Genomic DNA, 23639 nt, shown 5'->3' with positions numbered 1-23639 from the left:
TTTTTTTTTTTTTTTTTCCCCCCTTAGGGTGAGGAGTAAACTGTGAATTTCTAGGCTTTAATACATATTAGTCTTTCAAAGGCTAAGCTTTTATTTTGGAATTATATACACAAAATATATATTGTGTATATAATTATATACATACCTATATTTTCAAATACTCCCCTCTGTCAAGGAATTAGAGCTACATGAAATAACACAGCTATTTTATTTAAGCTTGAGTACACGGTTTACAAGTATGTTACAGGATTCATTACAGATCTTCTAAATGTAGGAAGAGTGAACATCTGGCAGTATGTTAAATTCTTCAGGGGATTTATGCCCAGAAAAGGATGGCCAAACAGTCAACCAGAAGTATTTGTGGGTGACACTCCACTTCAGATGAAGTAACTGGGGAGTGCTTTTACTGTCTGAACATGGGCTATACCTGGTAGGAAAAAAGAACAGGCGTAGTTTAAACAGAAAAGAAGTGGCTAGCCTCTTTCTTCTCCGTTACACGCGTACTGATCTTTTAATTCTATTTTAGCTGTAGATTCTATATTCTTTCTCTGTATTGCTTATTTCATGAAATAAAGTTGAGCGAAGGTCAAAATGAAAAGGTGATGATTAAATAATATCCTCAGGTTGCGATAGAGGGGACGGATGTGTTGGGGTAAGATAGTAGCTCTGGTTCTCACTCAAGCTCCCAGGTGGATAACTGGTTATTATTGCATTCTTAACCCATATTCCTGCCCAATCTAAAAGAGATCCCTATACAGAAATGGTATTGCTTGCCTCTTCCCATCTATCCATTTAATAAACTCTGAATGCTGTAGTGTTGAGTTGCTATAGTGAGGGAATCCAGGGCACCAAGACAGACACTGTTTGAGGTCAGGGGGGAAACTGGTTCATTGTTTGCATTTTAATAACTCAAGGCCCAGCTGAAATCAAAGCTCTACCACATTTAGGTATTGTTAGAACCTGTATCGAGCTCCCGAGGACATTCACAAAGTAGCGAAGCCTGACAAAGCAGGAGTAATTATGGGTAAATCCTCCTTAAGAATACCCCAAGTCAACGGTACAGTGCAGGGTTGCCAATCTTGCCTTACCCTTTGAACTGCATCCCGAAACCTGAGGGACCACAAAGCCCTTGCCTCAGAAGTGGTGCCCCAGAAGGAGGTCACCACTTGACGTACGTGCCTGTGGCTCTCCAGGAGGTCGTGCCGCTGGGCTGGGGCAGAGCTAGGTGCGCAGCCAGCCCGCGGGGCAGTCCCAGAGCTACAACCTGTGCAGTCTCGGCTGGGTCTCCCTTCCTCTCGCTGTCAGGTATTCAAGTAGCCCGCCAGACCTTGTACCAGCCCGGCCTTTCTGCCTGTCATGAGACGGAGACCTGCAGCGTCCCTCGCCTGAACTGCCTGGGAGCTGATCGCAGCTCAAAACCAGTGGATCAGTCATCTTTTTTTAGGGTGCACCGCTGGGTTCTGTCTGTTCTGATGATGTGAAGAGAAGTGAACTGTAGGCATTTTAAAACAATGTACTGATGTGTGTAGCTAGTTGTGCATTTTTCCTATCTTAAACATAGAAAATACCACTGTAAACCAGTGCTAGTAGTATTTTAACATTTAGCATGTCTGAATGGAAATTGTTTCTAAATGTTCCTACGTGTTTTCCTTCACAGTCTTTATGAATGCAGCAATACCAATTGCAGCTGTACTTATAGTAAGTATGGACTTTTCTAAGTAGTGTTAATTACAACTGCATTTTCAAGTATAAGTGATGTGGAAATGAGGAAGGAGGAGGACAGGATGCAAACCTGCTACACATTTGCAGTTCCTCTGGGGAAGAATGGAAAATGCCCAGTTGTCGTCTGTGACCAGAAGCAGCCCGGAGTATGCAGCACTCCTCCAAACTGTTAAGAGAGTATAAATTAAGATTCTGTAAATAAAATATGAAGTCTTTGTGCGTTTTCTTCTTTATAACAAAACGCTGATGATGATGTCCATCTCATTGTAGACATTTGTGGTCCATGCTCATCTGACAAGAAAGGCTGACTTCTCCCCATCCGTGGCATTTGCCTCCATCTCCCTGTTTCATATTCTTGTGTCTCCGTTGTTCCTGCTCTCCAGTGTGGTTAGATCCACTGTCAAAGCACTAGTAAGGTAAGAACGTAAAATTAATATCTTTGCTACCACCTCTCCGACTTTTCAGAATGTGGCTATTGCTCATTTTCCAATTGTAAGTTTAGAAATAGTGTGGTGATTATTTATCTGTTGTCGTTATAAATTGGTTCCTAACTTTTTACCTTGCAGGGTTCCCTTGGTTATAGCACATGGGCCAAGTTCTTTGCTGATACAGTTGTCGCAACCAATATTTTGTGGTCCACAGCTAGTACTTCATTGTGTAGAATGGGTTGAGCTATATTGGTACTGCATGCAACATATATGTGGTAACTGGAAAGGAAGTGAAAACTTACTGAAGATTTAGTTTTGTAAATCATCCAAATGTTTCCCTCGATCAAGCATGTAGAAGGGAAAAAGGTAATCACAGAAGTACATGTGTTTCAGTGTGTATCTCTTGGGCTGCGCTCATCCTCCACCCCTCTGCCTGAGAGGTTCCTGTTGGTGGAGAGTTAGACCCAAACAAACAAAAAACCATAAAAATCACTGTTAAGTGTGAGAGTAACTTAATGACTAAATGTCTGCTCCAGACTTGATGAATTTTTACTTTCTTATGAACATGTTAGTCTGAGTGTTCAAAAACTGAAATAACAACTAGTAGAACTGCAGTTTCACTGGGAGTTTTACTTTGAGCACCAACAGATTTGTGTAAAAAATACTTAAAGCTTTTCATACCTGGTGTAACTCCACCTGACTGATAGGGGAGGAAGAAAGAGTTTGCGCTTCTTACTTTATTAGGACCTCTTTGTGACCTCCAATATAGCTGTCTTAAGAGCTCGTCTAAACTATGGGACAGATACTGGACACCAGCCCTTGCTTAATTGCCTTTGTGTCGCTTTGGAGATGGAAAGGAGACTACAGCAGGAGGCTGAGATTGCCCTCGCTGTTTCAAAATTCCCTGACAGTGCAAAGTCACAGCTGTGTCCTCTCTCCTAACAAATGTGAAATCTGAGAGCGTGAGCAGCTGGCATGAAATGTTTTGCAGCCACTGTGGTAGTCCCTGGAGTCATGGCAAATTGTCATGCTAAGATTGCAGCCAGCAAAGTATCTGGGGGCCCACACTGATAATGGGCATTTATTTTGGCCTGTCTAGGGATTTCTTTGTAAATTAATTGTGTGCCTGTTAATGCTGCAGGAACAATTCTAAAGCAATTAGCATCAACCAAGTATTGCTAGCCAGGAGTTCTTCATGAGTTATTCTGTAGTTATCTTCTTGTTAGCAGGCTATTGCCTTGCCATTTGTGGTGCAGACAGGAATCCCCCGGTTCAAACTCTGTAACAAAGTTGATGTGATCCTTGTCTTCCTGGCTGTCTGTATTGCAGTAACCCAGGTAGTATTCTAGAGTGCATTGCTCCATAGTGCTGCTGGTGCTACTCTAGATGGGTCTTCTGAGTACCCTAGAAGTGCAATATTTCGGAAGCACGTGCCAGATATTTTCAACCCATGCAGACACATGCTTGCTTAAATAGTTTGGTAAATGTGAAAAAGCAGACAGTTATTAGAAAGCTGTGTTTGTGCCAATTGAGCACAGCTAATGTTTGGTTGCTATAACTGTGTTCTGCTCTTATACCTTCCTGCTAATAAGTAGCTGATCAGTAAGATCAGGTAAAGGTAACCTAACTTGATAAAGTTGTACTTCAGTTTTCTTTAGACTGAGATGTTCTATTTGTTTTTAGCAAGTATACAAGACAGCTTCTCCTGTAGTGATGGAAAGGAACTAAGCGAAGCAGAAGCTGATCCAGCAGCGAAACCAGCACATAAATGATACCAAGAGGGTGTTACTGGCTCTGCATCTCATGCACTTCACAACCCCTGCTCTGTTAATATTGGCTATAGTGTCTGATGCCAGATGCTATTAAGGGCAATAATCTCCACAAATAAACTTGTCAGTATCTTTAATCATTGCACATGTGCCCAATTGCAAAGCATCCTCATGGATTGTCATTGACACTATCAGAACAACTGTGTGATTGATTCCAATGTAAAACAGATTTAAAGCTTCTGTTCCACCTAGGGTCCCTGCAAACTTTCCAAGTTATGGGGCTAGGGTGTTTACTTCTGAGAGGGGGAACTGTTGAAAGTCTTTAGGAAGGTAGGAAATTCTGTTATCTCTTTGAAAAGTTTTTTTAATATGTAGAGTGTTTGTGCCATTGAAAATTAAAACTGAGCAGCCAATTGATGTATTTCTTAAATGTGAGGTCTTCAAGGACAAAGGGTACAGTGTGCAATTTTCCATCAGCAAAGGTCAAGTAGCAAGAATGGCATTATGTATCTTACTGGGTTTAATATGAAACTGGTTTTTCAGTCAGCTGTGCAAATAACCATGTTTTAATCAATACGTCTATTCCATGGCTTAAAAATAAGCTCCCCCATGGAGATATTGGAATACTAGTGAAATTGTGATGTCAGCGAGAGCTCTGCAGAAGAATGTACTTTTTTTATTCTTTAAGAGTGTAGAATGGTGTGGCATCCTGAAATATGAGTTGCTGTCTCTAACAAAAGATTTTCTCACAGCCATACTGTGTTTCCTCAGTAATTGCCACAGGAGCAGCAATTCCAGAATAAAGCAGAGCATTGGGCAGAGGGCTGGCAGAGACAAGTCTTGGCACTTAGAGTACAGTCACCTTGATACATAACCAGAGAGCAGAAAGCAAAAATCAAACTATTGAATGACTTAATAGAGACATGGTCTTGTTTGGGTATGCATGGTCCAAGAACATGTTCTCTGTCTTCTCTTCCTCCCGCTCTAGACCCTGGAGCAGGGTATAGATCACAGGGGACTTATCTATCTGCTCTTTATACCTTCAGGGCAATTATTCAAATGTCAGTGTAGTTTTCCTATAGAGAATGTAGGTGCAGCTGCATACCAACTCCATGTAAGTAGCATCTAAACCATCATTTGGTCCATTTAAAGACATTTTAAATGTTCTTTTAAACATCTGATTCACTGAACTAAAAAGGTAAGATCATTCCTAGCCCTGTTTTCTAGAGCTTTGTGCAAATAGGTATAAATATCTCTAGTGATGGGGCTTCTGCTTTCTTCCTTTGAGATAGTAGACCTTCCCATTAAGGAATTTTGGTCCAACATTGAGCCTGAACTAGTTGTTACTCCTCTTGTCCCATTCCAAATAGTTATTCTCCTTCTTTTCAGTTGCTTAGATTGCAGTACCTGCTCTAGCTAAATTCACCCCACTGTATATCTCTTAGTCCTCAGCTGCCATTAGCAAGTGGGCAGGTTGACAGAAAAACTGTAGAACCAGCTCTCTCCTAGGGAGTCCCCAGGTGGCTTTGATCTCTACATGCAGGACAAGTGCTAACAGTACAGGGAGTCTGCCTTAGGCAATTCTGTACTGCCTTGGTCCAAGCACCAGTGGGATATCTCATGAGGTTCTTAGAGGAAACTAAGTCTCCTTCTGAAGAAGAAATCCCTGGTAGTGGAATGCAAAATAAATGCTGGGGGGTTTATTTTTATTTTTTAAGATTTGCGTACTAGCAGATAGCCATGTATCACTATGCTACAGTGGCATCATTTGCCTGTTTCTCCCCAATTAGCCTATGGCTAAATATTGAAACCAATTTTTTCAGTCCTTGTCCATAAATTTATTTTTAGGAACTTATGGCCTTCTGGCACTTTATCATTTTGGAAACTGGTAGTTAACTTATTTTGAGCTGATTGAGCCCCTTTGATGTTGAGTTCATGATTCAATCCACTTCCTTTACAAATTTCATTTGCTGTCCCTGTGAGTAGATTAGACATACATTTCATAAAGTCAGGCACAGAGATAAAATTGATGTCATGATCTGTTAAATGTCATAATAAAGGCACATTATCTCTTAGCTAATTAAATCTTAAGCAGCCTGTGAAGATTTTATACCGTCTCCTTTTTACTGGTTGTCAGGATTCCTTTTATATCTCATCTGTTGAACACTGTTCTGTTTAAGGTATGTTCCTTTACCATGTTAACTCATACACTTCGTATTTCATCATAGCTGGTTGAATTTAGCTCACGGTGTACAGATTTCATCAGAGTGCTGGTGTTCATAAGACTGTTCGGTAGAACTGACTGTGCAACACTTCAGTAATATAAATAACATTAATTCTACTTCAGCATGCGGCTTCAAAACAAGCTACTGTTGTAGCTGGTCTGCACCCCACCAAATGCCTGAAAAAATCTTTCGTGTAATCCCTGTGGTGGTATCAGAAAAGACAAGACTTGAGAAGCATCTATACAAACCATTAAAATATCATAGCTGTTAATAGACTACAGAGCAGGTTTTGTCAACTTCCTTGCAGTAACTTCTCATTGCACGTTTTCATATGCCTGTAACAAAATGAAAACAAACTATGCAGCAGACAGCGGTTGAAATACTAAAAGTGATGCTCCATAATAAACATGGCAGCGAACAAAAGTTTTGCCATTCCAGGCCGAGGTGTGATTCTGTTTTTTCCCTTTCAGTGTTCAGAAACTGAGTGAATTCCTGTCAAGTGAGGAAATTGGAGAAGAGCATGATAAATCTTCAGAGCTAAGAAGTGCAGATAATCACAACAAATACCAGGCGGTGGTGAGTAGTGCTGTTTAATTGCAGGTGAAGTGGCTGGAGTGATTTGTACCCAGAATAAATTTTTTATTTTTCCATTTCCTACAGATTATTTCTTGCAATTGCAAAAACTCTTTTTAATACTCTGAACTGTATAGGTCATAGCATGGTTGCTTGCGTTTAGGACATTTTGCTGGTACTGCCACCAATTATTGCTTATTTCTGTCTTTCTGATTTTGCACAGCCACTCAAAGTTGTTAACCGCAAGAAGCCTGCCAGGGAGGACTGGAACAATTACAGCTCTCACATGAGAAGACCCATTAACATCACAGAAGCAGATGATTTTTGTGTAAAGGTGATATGAAGGTCACTCTAATAACACTGTTACTATAGCTCACTAATAGTCACTTTTGCATTCTGATGGCAGTTTCAAATTCAAGAACCAGCATTCCATGTGAACTGTCAGACACTTGTGCTTATGTCAGAGATTAACCTCCACCTTTCTTTTCTATGTCTTCCATTTTAAGAGTTGACTACTGACCTTTATGTTGTGATTAGCTGTGTATATCCCTCTAGACTTCACTCAGCAATTTTCTATTTGAAGTGTTTAAGTCATTAGCCCTGTTCTCATGACAAAAATTTCCAACTTAGAACATAGAACAGCCCAGGTTGGAAGGAACCTCAAAAGATCATCTGGTCCAACCTTTTATGTATGCCAGATTCTTTCTTCCATTTCCAGTGCCTTTACAGAAAAATGGTATGAAGAAAATCTAAAAGAATTTGTTTTAGACATTCCTAAAATAATCTTGTCATCCATCTTCCCTTCCTCTTTTGAAATTCCTGGTAGCCTTTCAAGATGAAGTTAAAAACTAACCCCCAAAGACCTAACTTCTTTGAAGGAAAAATTAAAATTACCTGTGCCACTTTGAAGACTTATGCTCTTGATTTGCTATAGAAATGGCCAGAAGTAATAAAAATCCTGATGGTTGTTATAGTGATGATGCTGTTTATTTAGGAAGCCTGCTATTACATTTGCATTTCCGAGACAAGAGAATGAATAATTCAGTTTCATGGGACTAAGTAGGACAACTGGTAGTGCTTTCAGGCTTTTTTTAGATGCTGTCATCTGACATGCTGCTTTGGTGCAGGATCCTTCTTGAATAGACTTCCAGGAAAATAAGAGGAATATCGGAGAGAGGAGTTTGAGTGGGGTGTTGGATCAAAAGACAGCCTGGAGTGACAACAAAGGGGTTTGTCGCAAAGGAGAGGCCAGAGCAGTAACCTCTGTAAGGACAGTATTTGTAAGGTCTTGAATAGAAAGCCAGGACCAGCTATAATCTTTGGCTCCATCTGCTGACATGGTTGTCACTGGTGGCGCCTGGGTCAGGGAACTTCTGCAGTTACTAGGTACTGTCTGTCTGCAGCTCATTGCCCCTGAAGGGGTGTTTTTTGAGAGAGGATCTTCCAGCTGCCTTCGGTAATCTAGAGGGAGGAACACTGCACTTTCTTTTGCTCATTCTCTTTCAGGTTGTTTCCCAAGATGAGAGCATCACTTTTTTTCTCCAGGGTAGGATAAAAGTGTCCCATTCCACTCTTCTGAGATCAAAAAATGTTGTACCTTGCGTTGCTGAAAGGCTTTGAAGGCTTCGGTGGCTCTGAAAAAGTGAGAGAAGAGGGTCCTGTATAAATACAGGCCTTTTAAAATTGTCTCCTGTTTCCTGTTTTTCACAGTATCCATGGAAATCTCCTCCATTTAAAGTCCTGAACAGGCTTTGTTTCTTGTTTTTAGTCTTTTTCAGTGAAAAGATTTCTGTATCTAGCAAAGCCTAGGTTATTTGAGAATCATATCAGAAATACAAAGGAAAATACTGTAATAGGCAGCAACATCTGATTTCAGTGGAAAATTCTGCAAATCTGCTTGGAATTTGGACTGTGTAATTGCTCTATATGCTGCAGTGTGTCTAGAGTGACATTCCGTGCTCTGCAGAGAGCAAACCGTGACCCTGTATATTTTAATCATGTCGTAGTCATTTAACTTATTTCATGTGCCCACCTTACAAATAACAAAACAAAAGAAACCCTAAACAGCAACTTCTTTTTCCTCAGGAATTTTCCATAATTTTCTAATTGTTGTGCTTGTTTGAGGTCAGAGATTCTTGCACATCAGAATGCAGGCCTCTACAAAATCAGTCACTTGAAGATCTGTTTCCTGCATTGAGCAAAGGCTAACTCTGTTCCTATGCTCAGTAATGAAAACAGAAAAAGTGCCTCTGATGTTGAAAAGTCAGCTCTAAAACTGGTTTTCTGTTTCTTATTTCTCTCCATCTTGGCGTAGATCACAAATGGATTTTTCACTTGGACACCTGAAGGTCCTCCAGCATTGTCCAACATTGATATCCGAATCCCTCAAGGTACAAAATGACATCAATTATACAGAATAAGATGTTTTTTCATGAGCATTTGGTAAATCAGAAGCTTATATGACCTTCCTCTCTCACAGGTCAGCTAACAATGATTGTAGGACAGGTTGGTTGCGGTAAGTCATCTCTCTTGCTAGCCATACTTGGTGAGATGCAGAAGATGTCTGGGAACATATTCTGGAGCAGGTAATGCTATTTAAAAATTCAAGTTTGAGTTGAATAATAATGCAGAAAAAAGCCAAAATCTATCCTGGGAACCTGTTTGTGGAGTCAGGGATTTTGTAGGTGTACAGTCAGGATAAAAACCTTACCCTAAGTGGTAGGGGAGCACATCAGAAAGAACCCCTGCCAGGGTCAAACAAGCTATCTATTCCATTAATAGGAATAGATAAACATACTTGGGCATTCTGCACTCCAGCAACATAACCTGAGTGAAATCGTAACTAATTTGGAATCAGAATTAATTAGCTTGAAGTATTGTGCTGTTACAGAATGGCATTTGCACTTTCAGGCCTGAGCTTATGTGTTTGAATGGAACTATAAAGAGGTACCGGCTCACCAGGAGTGGTCCCTGGCTGTGCTTTTAGGTGTGTGCTCCATCCCAGTACTGGTCTAGTGCCTGAGAAATTGAAGAGTTTTTTATAAGTGGCAGTGACCTCAGGGTACTCCCCCAGTGCATCCCTGATTTGACAAGAGGGAGATAATCATGTCCTTCCCTCCTTTCCCAAGGGGACACAGCAGCTGCGCTCTGACAGCCAGTTATAGATTATACTTGTCTCTAACTTTTGTACTGGCCATGAAGGGAGGAAGACAAATGCTACCGAACTCCAGCAGCTGTACTGTTTGGGCTTAGTGTCTTGGCCCTCAAACTAAATGACAAGTGGTATAATATATTGCAACTCCTGTATGTGGTTTCCAGTAAATTACTGCCATCTCTAGTACACTGTCTGATCAATGTGTGTGAACATTTTTGGCTTGTTTGTTTTACAGCACTAGAATTCCTAGCCATACAGACTACACTTTGCCTTTTGGGATATAATTATTTGTAGGTAAAGCTTGACAAATTGTAGAAGAACATAGAGAAACAATTTTATTTCCAACTGATTGGGATTGAAGGAACATCAGTGCAACTGTAAGTCAAATCCACGCACTCTGATGGACAGAGGATCATTGTTACCCAGTGGGTTCTGCACTGATTTCGTGAAACAATTCTCTCAAATTCCTTGAGAGCTTGTAGAGAGATATTATTTATATTCAGCCTTGCTGCGTAAGCCGGTCACACTACTAAGAATTACGCATGCTTTAATAGTAATAGTACAAGGAAGGAAGGTTCCCTATTTTATAGGTGGGGAAACTGAAACATAGGAAGGTGACCCTTTCAGCTGGTGAGAGAGACAAGAACAGAAGCCAAAGTTCCAGAATGTGGTGATCTATCCATTAAAACATACTTCCCTAAGCAGAAAATCGGAGTATGGTGAAGAACGATACAGAATCCCTGCAGCCTTATTAGGTGAGCTAATTTCATTTCAGCAAGGCTGTAGTTCTTTACAGTTGACATAACATGATTAAGAAGATAATTTGAATGTCTGGTGCTAAACTAAAACAGATGACATGATAGTTCTGATCAAACTGTGTTTTTAAATAGCACTTGTTTAGAAGTATGTGCTTCGCAACAGTGCAAAGGTCAGAACTGGTTTTCATGTCTTCTGTATGTGCCAAAGTATCACAAGGTAAAATTCAGTTGTTATCACATTTGCTTTGCTATCTGTCAGATATGTATAAAGGGGCTTGTGGCTGAAACAACCTTAGCACTGTAAGTGCTGGCTGCACTGGGAGAGATTATGTTTTGTCTCATCTTTCAGAGCTGACCATGTGCACTGGTCTATTCAGGATGATAGATGCAATCAGTGTAGGCTGCACACCTGTGTTGTAAAGCTATCAGATGAAAGCTCCCTTAATTTGATAAGAAAATACTAATGCCTGACCAGGTACATGCAACATTATCCCAGGTTCAAGGAGAGTAGTCTTATCAAGTAATCACCAGAGCTCGTAGCCTTAGCTCAGGTAATAAAATGTGTCACTGAAATCAGTAAGATCCTTGTTACAGCTCTTTCTTTGGGATGAGACAAATGCTTGGCTTCAGTCATTCACGTTGCAGAACAGTCCTGAATTATTTAATTCCAAATTTCCTCCCCCTTCCCTTCCTCCAAGGTCACAGCTATGAAGACGAAGGATACATCCTGCTGACATGTCACTCAGTGCTCAGGAAATCTAGATTCTATTCCTGGCCCTTCCCTTGGTCTAATGGATAACCTTGCACAAGTCATTTCCCTCCTCTGTGCCTCCATGCTCTATTGATAAAACAGGATTAACTGCATATCATCTTTATTTGCTTCCTAGAAAAATTATTTGTTTCAAAACCCTAAAAAGAAATGTAATTAGGAACCAGCTAATCAGAAGTGAGCACTGGCTCATTTGTGATTTTATTGTGTTGTTTGTATTACAGTGTGTGCCTGCAAGATCCCGCTCAGGTTACTGACCCTTGTCCAAAGCAGGCTGAGAACATCTCAGCATAAATATTTTATAATACGGCTAGAGATTAACAAAAATAGAGAAATCATTATTTCCATTCTGAACAGATGGTAAATAATATTGATTTGACTGGTTATTGAGTAAATAATTATAGTATATGCCATACTAATTTCTTCTGGGCAGTATCTCACTTTAAATAGTCCCAGTTCAAGTCCAGGGAGCAGTTTATAGTATAAGTCTTTTTGGAGTAAATAATGTCAGAAAATTGATCCAAACGAGAAATAGTTTGCTCAAACAAAATTATGTCATTTGTTTCTAAACAGGACATATATATTCCCATGTGAATCTAGAGTCCTTATAATGTAAAGGAAGTGCTAGATTTGTTAAGGTTGTTAACAGTAGATCTTCTACTCGATGTGGAGTTGACTATTTGCATCAAATGACAATATTTTTAAAGTTATTTTGATACCTAAAAAGTACATTGATTTTTTATAAATACGTGCTTACTGGAGTTTTCAGAAACATTCAGGTACTTAATTCTATTTAAATTGGAAATAGAGATCTGAAAGCTTGAAAATCTCAGTAGGCACATATTTGCATCTTTAGATATCCATATGCCTTGAAAAATCAGATCTAGACCTCGTTATCAAACATACATTACTTTGACATTTCAACACTGGTAGGAGATAAACGCATCCTTCATTGCCAGGAGTATGCAGGAAAAGGGAGAAAGGAGGGATAAAACAAAGTCAAAGTGGGAAAAAGTGGGTTGAAAAGGCTGAGCTAAAACTCCAAATGGAGAATTAATTTTTTCCAGCTACAGAACAGAAACACAGATCAGGGAATTGATCTACCAATACTTGCATACGAAAATTGTGGCACCCGTGGCTGCACAGCAAAAGAACATGGTAAACAGAGGAAGTCGGGGCATTGCTGTGCACTGCTGCACCTCGTGTTACTCTATGAGAATCATTCGTGCCCTGTGAGCATGGCGCTTTGCCCTGCTTTCTGAGCGGAAACGGGAGCTAAGTTGCACACCTGCAGTAAGCACAGGTAAATTCTGCTAGCCACGAGGGACTCTGGCTGATCTTTGCTTCTTGAGCTACATTGATGGATTATATGAGCTGCACAGTTTTCTGCCTGTCTCGCAGGCTGGTGTAGAAAAAGAGCACAGTGGAGAGGGAGTTACTGTCATGCACAAGTACTAGGGGATGCAAGTTATCAGGGTGTTCCCTGGTAGAATGGGTGCCTGGCCTTCTTTGGGGTGGTCCATGAAGGAGGAACTGATATTTGCCATTCAGGGTCCTTGTGTTGTGCGTGGAAGAGCTGGAAAAGATATTCCCTGTTTCAGCCCCTTAATAGTTTCTGTAAAGAATGTGTTGCTACTTAATGATGTGCAACAGGTTCATGGGTTTTTGGAGAAGGTGCCACTGAGTTCACACAGTCACTAGAGATGAGTGGAGTGTGAGGTAACTGTGGAAAAGCTTTGTTCGGTACACTGACCTTCGGCAAAAGATACTAGTGGCTGGCTGGCGCTCTCAAATTCTATAGTAAATTGAATTTAGATACGGTCATTGCTTACTTTTGGAAGTGTCTCAAACCAACTTTTTAAACTGCAGGTGTAGTTTTCTTTCCTGGATATTTATAAGCAAAAGGTGTTAGCATAAAGTTAATGAGACTGTTCTCTTTAAAGCATGAAAAACGTTGTTCCTTCTTCATTTTGTTTATACCACTTCACACACAGATTTTTCATTCTTTTCAATGGAACTGAATTTAGCATCAGTAATAAGTATGGCCAGTCATCCTGTCAAAACAACTCTGTGAACATCCTGGTACATGTTCAAAACCAGCGGAAACAAAACCTCTCTGTCCCTCAGACCTGCCCACACTTACTTACACAGGAACATCTCCCCAAGTATAGGGCTAATACAGAACGCAGCATGTTGCAAGTCAACTGAAGGTGGGATTTGGAGTTCAAACTAACCCATTATATGCTGCAGGGGTGCAGTTACTGCCATGGAAAAATACAGTATCACAAATTATCAGTTTGTTTTCCCTGAACATGTCCTTTTTTTAATGGAACTGCATTCTTGTCACGCTGGGACTTCTCAGTTCTGTTAGCATCTCCAGGACAAAGTGGAGGTGATTTTATTTGTTGAGTCAAATTAAATGTTTATAAGGAAAAAAACCTGTTACCAAATTTTTTTGACTGCTAAAATCAAGTCAGTTTCTGTAGAAGGAACAGATGCTGTGCTGCAGCTCTGTGATAAATACTGTTTGCAGTCTGTGCACTAAGTGGAATTTAATAGTTTTTCTTTCTGAGGCAGATTGCCTGTGCTGACTTAAGTAAACAGTCTTTGTTTTCTATTTGTGATGCAGCTGTACTTCTGACAGTGAGACGGGGGAAGATGTCAGGTATGGTATTGTATGCGATTATTGGTCTTCCTACTAAATCGATTGCAACAGAAGGAACCAAAGGTTTCTAAAATCTATGCTTAGCATTTTCAGAGTCAGAATTCTGAAAACCAAGGAAACTTTCACTGCATTAATTAGCTTAGGATACAATTTTTGAAACTACCTATGTGACTTATGAAAATAAGAGCTGGATTTCCTTTATGAAAACATTGCCATTTGGCGATTTTGAAAGTTGTATCCTAACTTCCGTGCATGTCTTTGAAAATCCTTCTCTTAAACTCCGAACCAGATTATTTCCTAATGCTGTGCTTTAAAACATAATATCAAGTATTGCTTTAAAGGTTTCATTTATTAAAGCAAATTCTCCCCATTACCCTTCTCTTCATTTTTTACATCCTGTCATAAGTTTATTTTCTCACCTAGCATTCTTCAGGCACACACAAACTGAAAGTGTGGGGAGTAGCAGATTAGTCCATCTGTTGGCAAGGGATCCTTGCATGGAATTATTTTTACCTGATTAACGTAGCTCAGCTTGGATTTGGGGAATATCTACAAATCAACTGAGAGCAAAGCTTTCTGACATGGTTGTCGTTTTAGTGAGGCACACAAACCTCCAGAATGGTAAACCTTGTAAAAGTGACAATCCTATCCCTGCTGAAGTCAGTGAGAACTTTGTTACTGAAGTCAGTAGCGGAAAAATGTCATATGACGTCCCTTTTCTTGACTTATGCTAAACTGTGTGTCTTCTACTGACCAGAATATTTTCTTGGTTCTGTGACGCACCAACTATTCTACTGCCTTTTCTTTAGATTTATCAGGCTCTTCTCTCCCATTTACCTTATTTCTCAGACTCATTACCTGGTTGTCAGACTGAGTCCTGCAAAACTTCTGCTCCCATCTGTGTGTAGTATAAGGAGTTTCATGTGTCTAACAACTAAGCCTCATGGTAAAGGATACTTGGAAATCTCACAGTTCTTTCTGTATAAGAGAAACTGCAATTTTTGGGCCAAGTTAAAGTGAAACCATTTGAACCCATTAAGATACAAGAGAAATATTATCAGAATTAGACATTCACGTGTTTGAAACTGTTATGGGGATGGACAGCAAACAGTGGGATAACATGCACAACAGTAAGGCAAGCGTATTAAACAGTAGGAGAGGATATTAAACGGTATGAAACAGTTACCTACATTATCATAGGTTCTGGGAATCCTAGTTATGTTGGGTAAGTGCTGTAGGAATATGTCTGGTGCTTTTGTTGCACTAGCATCTTGTAGAACGTTTTTGGTGTTGTCAGAACAGAGTGTGTTTTGAGCCAAAGTCTTGTGAGGCCCTGAGCATTTGCTCATAGGTGTTGAATACTTTCTACAAGGTTGTTTAGCGCTTCTCAAAACTGAAGCTTTAACCATACCTTTTTTAGGTCAATATCACGTAGTACAGAATTTTAGCATACTTAAGAGAGTGTTATTTCTGTTAATCAGTTATTTTGTTGTATTTTTAATTATAGCATAGTGTTAATACTTTGAGGTATTATTTGCATTGTCTAAAATAATTGAATTTTTTTAAAAAAAAAACAACTTGTGTTTGTTTTCTGCAGCCCAGAGAAAGAATCTCCTGTTGACATGGAATTCAGGTACAACACTTTAAAAACTGATGGGAACCTCCAGAGGTCCCTTCCAACCTCAGCCATTGTGTAACTCTGTGAACATTCTTCAGAAGGGTCTGCACTTAATGAGTTGTTCCTCCTTAGAAGGCAAATGGGTTGTCTCTGTATGCAGCTACTGCAAGATTTAGAAGTAAAAACAAGCAAGTGACCCTTGCAGTTTAATAACGGCAAAAAGGTATGCTCCTGAATACTCAGAACTGGCAATATCAGAATGTTCTATTACCTACCATCAGGCTGAAAATAATGGAAGCATATTTTTTTGTTCAGGCAGTAATAGTATAGGGCAGGACAGTACACATTTCTCTCATATCTGGAGAACATTTTATTTTGAGTTGTTGGCTGATATTAGAAATTCATGAATTGTGCAAAATAATCAAGATAAAACTGTAGTCAGCAATCCAAAACACACAGGAAAGGCTTTGCAATGTATTATTTCCTCTATCATTATAATCATAACTCCATTGCGTTTCAAGTGCATCTATTTTCTTTTAAAAATTGCCAACATTTCAGACTTGGTAGGTTTATTAAGGCACTGAGATTCATACATGAATGTCCCTTAACTAGTCTTATTTTCAGTGATCTTCAATGCGTACTGAGCCTACTGGACTTAACAAAATGAAATGTGAAGGTAGAGTTAGATTAATAACTTTAAACAAACAATCTTGACAATGTCGTTTCTGATTCTAAATTAATGAACAGGTTTGATCCTATATTAGCCAAAGTGCATAGTCTCCAGGCAGCTCAGGGAAGGTTTTCCCTATTTATTATAAAGTTGGATTTTGCTGTCTGCCTCTTTGTGGTAATTAAGAGGCTATGATCAGTCTGTCTTGTGTAACGGAGGAAAAAAATTATACTCCATTGATGAAAATACATGTTTGTTTATGCAGTCTGGGGGTAGGAGGCAATTACTTCCACCTGCAGAATAAATTTCTTGTAAGTCTTTGTCTGCTAAGCCATTTGTTTGCATTCAGTCTTAAGCATAAAACCTTAGGTAAGTTCAAGGCTTTCAGAGAAAGTGTTGCACACTCCATTTCAGAATATTTTGTTCTCCGGATTTTTGGCCACATGTTTATTACAATTTCAGTAAAAGTTGTGTTTGACTGCCTCTTTACTGTAAGAAGCATTGTAGACATGCATAGATTTCTCATATGATCAAGCACTTGCAAGCTTTTTGCTTATGACAAAATATGATCTGTATGTCATCCTAGTGTCAATTTGCAATTAAGATTAATTTAAAAGCGGTTTGCTAAATTCTAAATCTGTAATGAATTTTGGCAAGCTCATTGCTTGTTCCCAAATTCCTTGCAGTAATTAATTCTCACTGATGTCCTGAAAGCAGAATGTAAGCCAAACATGAATGGTGTTCCCAGGCATTGTGCTGGTTCTCAGCATGGAGTGTATCGTACTGGCAGTGCCTGTATCTTCACTGAACAAACGAACACTTTTTACAAAAGTTCTAAAAACACTTTCCTCAAAACTTTGCTACTATTTTTCAAAAAATAAATTAGAAGTAACTTTTCAATCACATTGGGAATTAAGAGCAGCAAAGGCACAGTTTCAAGTAATGAGAAAGAGGGGAAGGGAATACATGTTCGTCTTGGAATGCTCAGAGCAATTTTTTCTCAATCATTGGGATGAGAATTTCACACTAATTGAAAAAATGCTTCCCTCTTGAGGCAGAACTGAATCCTCTTTGAATTAGATTTTGGGACTGTGGGCTGGGCTGCTTAGGAGATTTTTTTATGTCTTTTTTTTTTCTTTTTTTGTTTCTGTTTCATTTTCCAATAAAGAAAATTCATAAAACATAATTAAATTCTAATGAGCCATCAGACATCTGAACTTGGAAGCATGTTAGCGGTGTAGCGTAACTGTGTGTTCTTTCAGGTCATCAAGGAAAATTGGATCCTATAATGACTTCTAAGCAAGCTTGGTGAAAGCCTGAAAAAATGAGCAGGGCAAGTGACCTTAACTCCTGATAAAAAAAAGATAAAGTGCCTGGTGTATTTTGGCAGCTCATGGTTTGAATTGCATCCAGGTCCAACTAGAAAGAGGCTGCTGTAATGGCTGTCTAGCAGACAAAGGCTACGTTTGGGTGAGAGATCCTGTTGGATTAGCTGATATAGCAGGAAAGAAAACGGATATGCTTTTAGGCGTATGATCCCTCTTTTGGCCCTTTTCTGGAGAAACAGTGATATGCCAATGAGTTTTCCAACAGTATCAATTGCTCTAATAAAAAATGTTGCCTTTCTCCCAGCTCTGCCTTACTGAGGTCCTTAGTGCACAACAGCCACCAAAGCACTACTACTTCACTAGCAGGCAGATACTTTTATTTTTAAATAGTAATAATAATCCCTATGAAACAAAATATGCATGGTGAGATCCTGTTGACCATACCCTTCTAATGGTACATTATGGGGGCAATTCCACAGGGGGAAATTTAGCAAATATTTTTTGTTTGTGTTTTCTTTTCTTGTCTTTATAGACATAGAAAGATTTTAGCCATGGCTATCCATTTACTTTATGACTCAAGTTCTCTACTTAGAATGGGGAAAATAAATGTGTTGGGGGGGGGGGGGGTTGGAACTGCCTTTCTGCATGTGTGGAGTTGTTTTTTTTTTTAAACACCTTAAAAATACCTTTTTAGAACATGCCTCCTGAAATGTGTTGCCTAACTAGTGATCTGCTATACATGTTTTTATTAGTCTATCCAAACCGAGCTGAGATTCGGTCTTTGGTAATTTTCTGCCTGCCATCTGCACTGCTCAAGAGGCAGCTCTGCTGAGCTAGCCTCTCCAAAACCCACCTCTCAGCAGAAAAAGAGGGAACAAACTGAAATTCAGTTAGGTGAACAATTTCAGTATTCTGTTGGAAATTTAACATTTTATGTATTTCCTTGATGGGAGACTATTGATTGTCCTAAAGAACAAAAATGAAAGACTGTTTTTGAAGACTTAGTACCAGTTTCTTCCTTTACAAGAAAATGGTTTCCAAAAATGCCTACTGCACTGGTAAGCTGGGAACTCTTTTTTTTTTTTTTTTTCCCTCCTTCTTCTTTCCCCCCAGGAAAAGAGGATCAGTAGCATATGCATCACAGAAGCCTTGGTTGCTCAATGCCACAGTGGAAGAGAATATCACATTTGAAAGCCCTTTTAACAAACAGAGGTAACAGGTTTCAGCACTGGTACATGCTTTACTCCCCTTTTCGCTAAATAAAGGAGTCGCATAGGCCTCAGTTCACGCATGTGGGTCCCCATCTCCCTCCAGTAACAAATGTGCTGCACCTGCTTGAACATGACAAAAGACCTTGAGTTCTGCGCAGTCCCCCTTCGACCATGTTTTTCCTGAGGGACACAAGGGACAGAGTTCAGTGTCACTTGAACTCAAGTGTAGAATTGTTTTCATTTCGCAGCACCGTGTTTGTGCAGCATGCAGTATTCTCTTCTTATACCTAATTGACTGGTTTAACTGTCTTAGAAGGACATTAGCTGTTCGGGAGTGGGAAAGTTGTTTATTACAGTTTCAGTGTTTGGTATATTGTGAAAGATTAATGGGCTGCCTTTTTATTCAGTATAAATGCCTACCAAACATTCTAAAGTATTTAAAAGTTAATTGCTGGTATTCCATCCCCAGTGCCCTTAAGAAGCGGTTGGCTATGTATTCACATCCTACACACATTTTTTCTGTCATCCTTGGATTATCGAAACAAGAAAGAAAGGCCCTGGGCATGAAAAAAGTTAAATGCTAAACAATAACAATATACCATGGAAGAAGTTGTGCTTGTTTTGCCTGGTTTTAACTATTAAATATTTTTAATTGGGAAGCTGACCTAAGATGCCTTTTCTTAGCTGAAATATTATTTACTTGCCTGTGATTGAAAGAGATCCCATTAGAACAATTAGTGGCTAACAAATATGTTTTCCACTGTGTGATTTTTCCAGCTGGTTAATTTTTGTTCCTCTGCAGGTAGGAAATGTGCTTCTTTAGCAGTATCTGTGTGGGTTTTGCATTACCTTTTTTGTTTCTGCAGGTACAAAGCAGTAATTGATGCTTGTTCCCTCCAGCCTGATATTGACATTCTCCCTCATGGAGACCAAACCCAGATTGGAGAGAGGGTCAGTAAACAGCTACAGGCTTCTATTTTTGTTTTAAATATATAGAGGGTTTTTTATTATTTTGTTGTGTTCTTAAAGTCTTACTGGTTATTTGGCAACAAAGGTAATCTTTTAGTTGAGTGTACGTTTGGGTCATTAGTCTGAAAGCTCATTGCTCAGTAAACATGGAAACACTGTCATTTATGTGAGATGCAATAATTTAAATCTGCTGCTCTCAGAATGTTTGACTAATTCTGTGGCTGCTGTCTCAGATATCCTGACTTCACAGTGCATTTTTTGGTTTCTTTAGGAGTAACATAAAACTAAATAATTCAGAGATTTTTAGAGCCCCTTCATTTAAAAGAGAGCAGGTGTTTAATAAACAGCAAACTAAGCTTTATCACATCAGGGAAGATTAGGGAGTGACAAGAAAGGAAACAAGTTACAAATTTGTAAACAATTTACTCTGGCATATACTGGCACTGTCACAAACAAACAAAACAAAAAAACCAAAAAACACAACAAACCATTCCACACACAGATACATTTAAGGGTACATTTCCATGCCTAATCTCCACACAGGCTACCATGTTAATTTTAAATGGATTAGTTCCTAACCCAATTCGTTGTGTAGCCAAACAAATGATTTTTGACAGAAGGAGGGGAGGGGAGGGAAGAGGTGGGGTAGCGTCTTTTGGCAGCAGGACTGGCTTATGAGAGCTTAAGATGTTTGTGAAACTGCAGGTGGATCACAGGAAGGATAAGTAACTTAGAGCAGGGTGGTAGCAGGGGACTAAGGGTCAAAAACAAGTACAACAGCAACCGGGTAATGTTCACCTCAGCACGGTCTGACCTCCCAGCTAGCAATTACTGATTACAGTACATAATGGAGCTGATATAGTGTGACAACATAGGATTATAAAAATAAAAATAAATAAAAAACATGACACAGCCAGACTCATAAGGCTAACTTGTGAGTTAGAAGTCTAGTTTAGACTGCCTGCGGAATATCCATGCCACCTACACCATTATGTCACCACAAACCATTAAACATTTCCCATCCCTCTGGAATGTATGGAGTACAGCTCCGGATAACAATTTGTGTACTGTGTCCCAGCCGAATTGCAGGCCCACACTTTTGAAAAATTTCTCTGGGTTTCTTTGTGCAGAAAGTCTTCTGTGGATAATCTGATCAAAATATAAATATATAATTGATGTTTTTATAACTGTCTGATTGTTTTTCTCCTACTTATCTCCAGGGTATTAATCTGTCTGGAGGGCAGCGCCAACGTATCAGTGTGGCAAGAGCACTTTACCAGCAGACAAATGTTGTGTTCCTGGTGAGTAGGTGCCATTACGTTTGTGCTGTAAACACGAGCACAAGATGCAAGAATTTAGAGTATTTCATGGATGACACAGAACACTGTGCTTCACCAAGCTAAGCCAAATGTGCATTGTTTATTTTATATCCATTGTTAGCTAGCTTGCATGTAGGAAGCATTTTGTAAATGCTGCAGACAGACAGATAGATACTAGGATACAAATTGAAATGCTGATGCTTCCCCTCTCAGTCTATTGAAATTTCTTTTTGACCCTTTTGTTTCTCTTTGGTACTTAGAAATTTAATAGTCTCATCTGTATTCATAAAATTCCTAAGCTGTCTCAGGCCTAAAATTAATATTGTCCTGTGTCTGGGGTGTTTCCTTTCTGCAACAAACTAAGCTGTGTTCCCACCCTGAACTGCTTGTCGTATATCCTGTCCCAACTTCAACAGAAGTGCTATGGAAAAAGGAGTGAGGTCAGGCTCTAAAAACTTAGTAAGTGGGAAAACGGATGCATCCTACATGCTCACTAGTAGTGAGCTTGCTGGCTTTCCTTTTAGGACTTCCTTCTTAAGCTCAGTTTTCAAGGAGTTTTGAATCCAGCTGTTATGACAGCCAGATATGAGTCACATGGGATTAGAAGAGCTGTGCACATTAGAGGTCATCCCTAAAAGTCTGGGAGGTTACTTAGACCTTTCCCTGTAATTAGACTGATCAATATGTGCTTGCTTCATGTGCAGGGCATTGACCAGAATGCAGGAGGGTAGAGAGCACTGGGCTGCAAATCAGCAGACCCAGTACTGGCTGTAACTTGTTTCGTTACTTTTGTCCTTTTGTGCAGGACCTCGATAATCTCCTAATTGTAGCAGGTTCTCTTACGGTTTGATAATGTAAAAGCACCTACAGTACAACTTTTTTCCAGTTATTATCTTTCAAAAATAATCAGGAATCCTATATGTTAGTATTTGCAAACACTGAGTTCTTTTAAGACTGATTTTGTAAACAAATGCTTATGAAACTTCTCTCTCAGGACTGTGCACTTCATATTCAATAACGTTTTGTGTTCCCTAAACTTCTTGTGATCATTGCAGATATGAAAAAAGGTCATGTGATAATTCGTTATGTATTTTATTCTTAGTTACATTCATTCATTCAGCATGTTTTATTTGTCACGTCAGACTAGTCCTGTAGCACAAATTGATTTTTTTTCAGCTGTCTTGTAATCAATGCATCATTATAATCATATATGGTGAGTGCTGCCTTAATGAACAGTCTCGCCTGACTCTACAGTGCAACGTCATGTTTCGTGAGCTGGCATTTTCAGTTCGCAGAAGTGCAACATGGCGCACGAGGTGGCTGTGCACAAACGCAGGGCTCAGAATGCTCTTCAGGTCTGTGCCAGACTGGAATAGTGCAGCAGTAAAGCTGACAGCATACATCCTTGCTCAGTGAGCACAGTGCACACAGAGTTGCACACGCGTTTTTGAGAATAAATTCTGTATCACAGTCTGAAGTTACTGTGTTGCAAAAGCACTTTTTAATTGCTCTATATTATGATGCTCTGATTTATTAGAATTGCAGTGGTCATATTTATCTTACTGTTGATTTCAGATATTTTTGGTCTTGTAGATACATGAAAGCAACAATACTAAAATATCTAATGCAGTCACAATATAAATTGTTGCAAAACTGAAGAAAATAAAAATCCAAGGGGATTTTCTAAAGCACTCACCTTTTTGCTTGTACCTCTTCCTAACTAACCGGTGGCAATGATGTCACTCAGAGAAAGCAGAATTAATTCAAATTCAACCCTAATTTATCAGCAAACATCTGGACAAAAGGAAACAAAATTTGATTTTTAAGAAACCCTGGGTTTAGTGTAATTTAATAGTATGAAATAATAATACTAAGTAAATCCTACAGCCACCATTAGTAGTGCAAGCAGAAATAATAGATTTGTAATTCCATGTAAGTAGGATTAAGTAAACAAGTCCTCCAAAAGATGGTGCAGATTGGCTTATGCCTAAATTAATTGCATATGATTCATTGATTCAATAAGATAATCTGGGTCGTAAATCAATCATCTGAGCAGAGTCATCAATCTGATCAATATTTCTCCTTTTGTGATTCATTGTTAACAAAGTTTTGATTTATGGATCAAAAAAAAAAAAAATCAGAAGGCAATTATGTACAAGGAAAGGAAAAATGTGCTCTTTGTCACTGTGCCCGGAGCAGTTTGTGTCACATATGCCATAGACATACATTGCTGCACTGTCTTGAGTCTGACAGAAGCAGTGTACTGCAGTTATGTAGGCTATGAAACGCATCTGTTGAGAGGAGCAGTTCCCGGAAAGCCTCAGGAAACCATAGCATTTACACAGCTGACGTTACCGTATGTCTGAGCGCTCGCTGCAGGCAGACAGTTCAAGGTTTGTTGTTATATAATTTAAGAAAACCGTTCCTCAGAACAATTTTCATCTTCTGATGGCCCCTTTTG

General features: G+C 39.3%; 1 protein-coding gene across 1 annotated transcript in view; it reads left to right on the top strand.

Moving 5' to 3' along the window:
* Positions 1-1657: 1657 nt before the first annotated feature.
* Positions 1658-23639, top strand: part of LOC104076374 (ATP-binding cassette sub-family C member 8-like) — a gene marked incomplete at its 5' end in the record, with an annotated part of 47160 nt that continues 25178 nt past the window's right edge. Inside the window, 11 exons of the mRNA XM_009577212.1 lie at positions 1658-1698; positions 1993-2138; positions 6615-6720; positions 6941-7051; positions 9032-9107; positions 9197-9302; positions 14028-14063; positions 15661-15696; positions 18793-18891; positions 19757-19841; positions 21080-21160. Of these exons, the coding sequence (XP_009575507.1) occupies positions 1658-1698; positions 1993-2138; positions 6615-6720; positions 6941-7051; positions 9032-9107; positions 9197-9302; positions 14028-14063; positions 15661-15696; positions 18793-18891; positions 19757-19841; positions 21080-21160 (923 nt within the window). The remainder of the gene's footprint in view (positions 1699-1992; positions 2139-6614; positions 6721-6940; positions 7052-9031; positions 9108-9196; positions 9303-14027; positions 14064-15660; positions 15697-18792; positions 18892-19756; positions 19842-21079; positions 21161-23639) is intronic.

The sequence above is a fragment of the Fulmarus glacialis genome, unplaced genomic scaffold (genome assembly GCF_000690835.1).
Source record: "Fulmarus glacialis isolate BGI_N327 unplaced genomic scaffold, ASM69083v1 scaffold34234, whole genome shotgun sequence".
NCBI lineage: Eukaryota > Metazoa > Chordata > Aves > Procellariiformes > Procellariidae > Fulmarus > Fulmarus glacialis.
The sequence above is the reverse complement of the archived record's forward strand: the minus strand, read 5'-3'. Positions and strand labels throughout refer to the sequence as shown.